This window comes from Odontomachus brunneus, unplaced genomic scaffold (assembly GCF_010583005.1).
Source record: "Odontomachus brunneus isolate Ranch 3 - 2012 unplaced genomic scaffold, Obru_v1 Obru_scaffold_112, whole genome shotgun sequence".
Taxonomy (NCBI): domain Eukaryota; kingdom Metazoa; phylum Arthropoda; class Insecta; order Hymenoptera; family Formicidae; genus Odontomachus; species Odontomachus brunneus.
Window position 1 is genome coordinate 1,062,858 of NW_022639562.1, and position 1,709 is coordinate 1,064,566.

Genomic DNA, 1,709 nt, shown 5'->3' on the forward strand with positions numbered 1-1,709 from the left:
TATACTATGCTGACATCCCACACAGCAGGAATGTCCTAAATATATCATAAGGATATCTTGAAGATATCACATATCCCAAATATATCTTTAGGATATCCCTATGATATATTTTGGACACCTCTGCTGTGTGGGATAATATTAGCAAAATATTATTTATTGTTTATATTACTCTTTACATTACTGTAGTGTGCATAGAAATTAAGTTTTATTATGATATGATGTCAAATGTCCTGCAAAAGTCGATAAAAATATGCATAAAAAAGGAAAAATTTAATTATTATTTTTGTGTCAACAAAAAGCAAATTGTAATTAAATATAGAATGATGTTATATTATATCGACGGAAAAAATCGTTAAGTTTTAGGTTTATCAGGAATCATTCTGTGTTGGAAAAAACATGATCAATATATAATATGCATTGCCATCTTGGGTAATAACAAAAACACAGCAAAAATGTCTCATGATCTGCTCTCAACCCTTATAGAAAAGTATCACTGGCTGTGATAAATTGGCCAGTAATAAATAGTAATTTTATTACTCGTACGAGTAATAAAATTATTGAAGATAGTAATTATCACTGGCCAAATTATTACTTATCAGTAGTACATTTCTATAAAGGAAGAAGTGGTAATAGATTCATATGATAAGTCATATTCTATTCTTGTTGTGTATACTGTCATCAGCTAAGACATATTATGACGGCTTTTGCTATGTTTTTACTGTTACGAACTCATAATGTCATTTTTTAGATAGATAGAAGTGTCATTTTATAGGTACATCTTCTTAGTTAAACCTATTTGGCGAATATTTTATGCGTTTATTTTTTCGCTTCTTGTATCATTGATCAAAATAAGTGCAATGAGACAAACAGTTTTAAGTTAAATTTTACGATAAATACGTAATATAATACGCAACGAAAATACCAAGAAGGATGTTTGTCATATTTTTCTAAATAAGTAAGTGTTTCACTGCTAAATTAAATAAAAAATTCTCCTATATATATTCAATTAAATCCAATATGCGTTGCATCTGCTAATATACCAAGTCTCTCAACTTTTTTATTAAGCATAATAAATAAAAGCATGTAAATACGAGTGCATGTATAAACAACAATATAGTCAATAAATTTAATTAATTAATGAGTAGAGAAAAGATAATAGGACATAGTAACTATTAATTACATGCTGCAAATCTGGTCCCCATCGCATATGTCAACCAACAAACACACAATGTACACAAATACACACTGTCTCAAATCACTATAATAAAATTAAAATTTAAGTGATAAAGTCGTAAGTTATAATGTACGTAGAATTCGAAAAATTTATTCATTTAATTTATAATAAATTGTTATGACGACACGCCCGGACGAACATACGCAGACTCGCGACAGGAGCTGTCTGAGCTGAGAGGACGACCGGGCGAATGGATGTGCGCGCATTTTCTTATTGATCCGTTTGGAAAGCTCGTGTGATACTGCGCATTAGTATCTTTCTCAATTGTCTCTATATAATGTATCCATGACTTGAGAAAATAATAAAATTAAGAGACTAAAAAATGTAGAGAAGGAGAGAGAGAGAGAGAGAGAGAGAGAGAGAGAGAGAGAGAGAAGGGGGAAGGAGAGATACGAGAGGAGGACGGCTATTCATATATACAGGGTGTTCATTTTAAAACTTCTCATCTCAATATTTTTAAAAATAAATGTTCTAT

The 1,709-nt window shown here is 30.3% G+C and overlaps 1 protein-coding gene across 9 annotated transcripts in view; it reads right to left on the minus strand.

Moving 5' to 3' along the window:
- Nucleotides 1–1,409, minus strand: part of LOC116849333 (protein unc-79 homolog) — a 736,358-nt gene extending 734,949 nt beyond the window's left edge. For all 9 annotated transcript variants that reach the window (XM_032826384.1, XM_032826380.1, XM_032826379.1 and 6 more), the window contains exon 1: nucleotides 1,181–1,409. In XM_032826384.1, the coding sequence (XP_032682275.1) occupies nucleotides 1,181–1,202 (22 nt within the window). In that variant the 5' untranslated portion in view covers nucleotides 1,203–1,409. The remainder of the gene's footprint in view (nucleotides 1–1,180) is intronic.
- Between the last annotated feature and the right edge of the window lie 300 nt (nucleotides 1,410–1,709).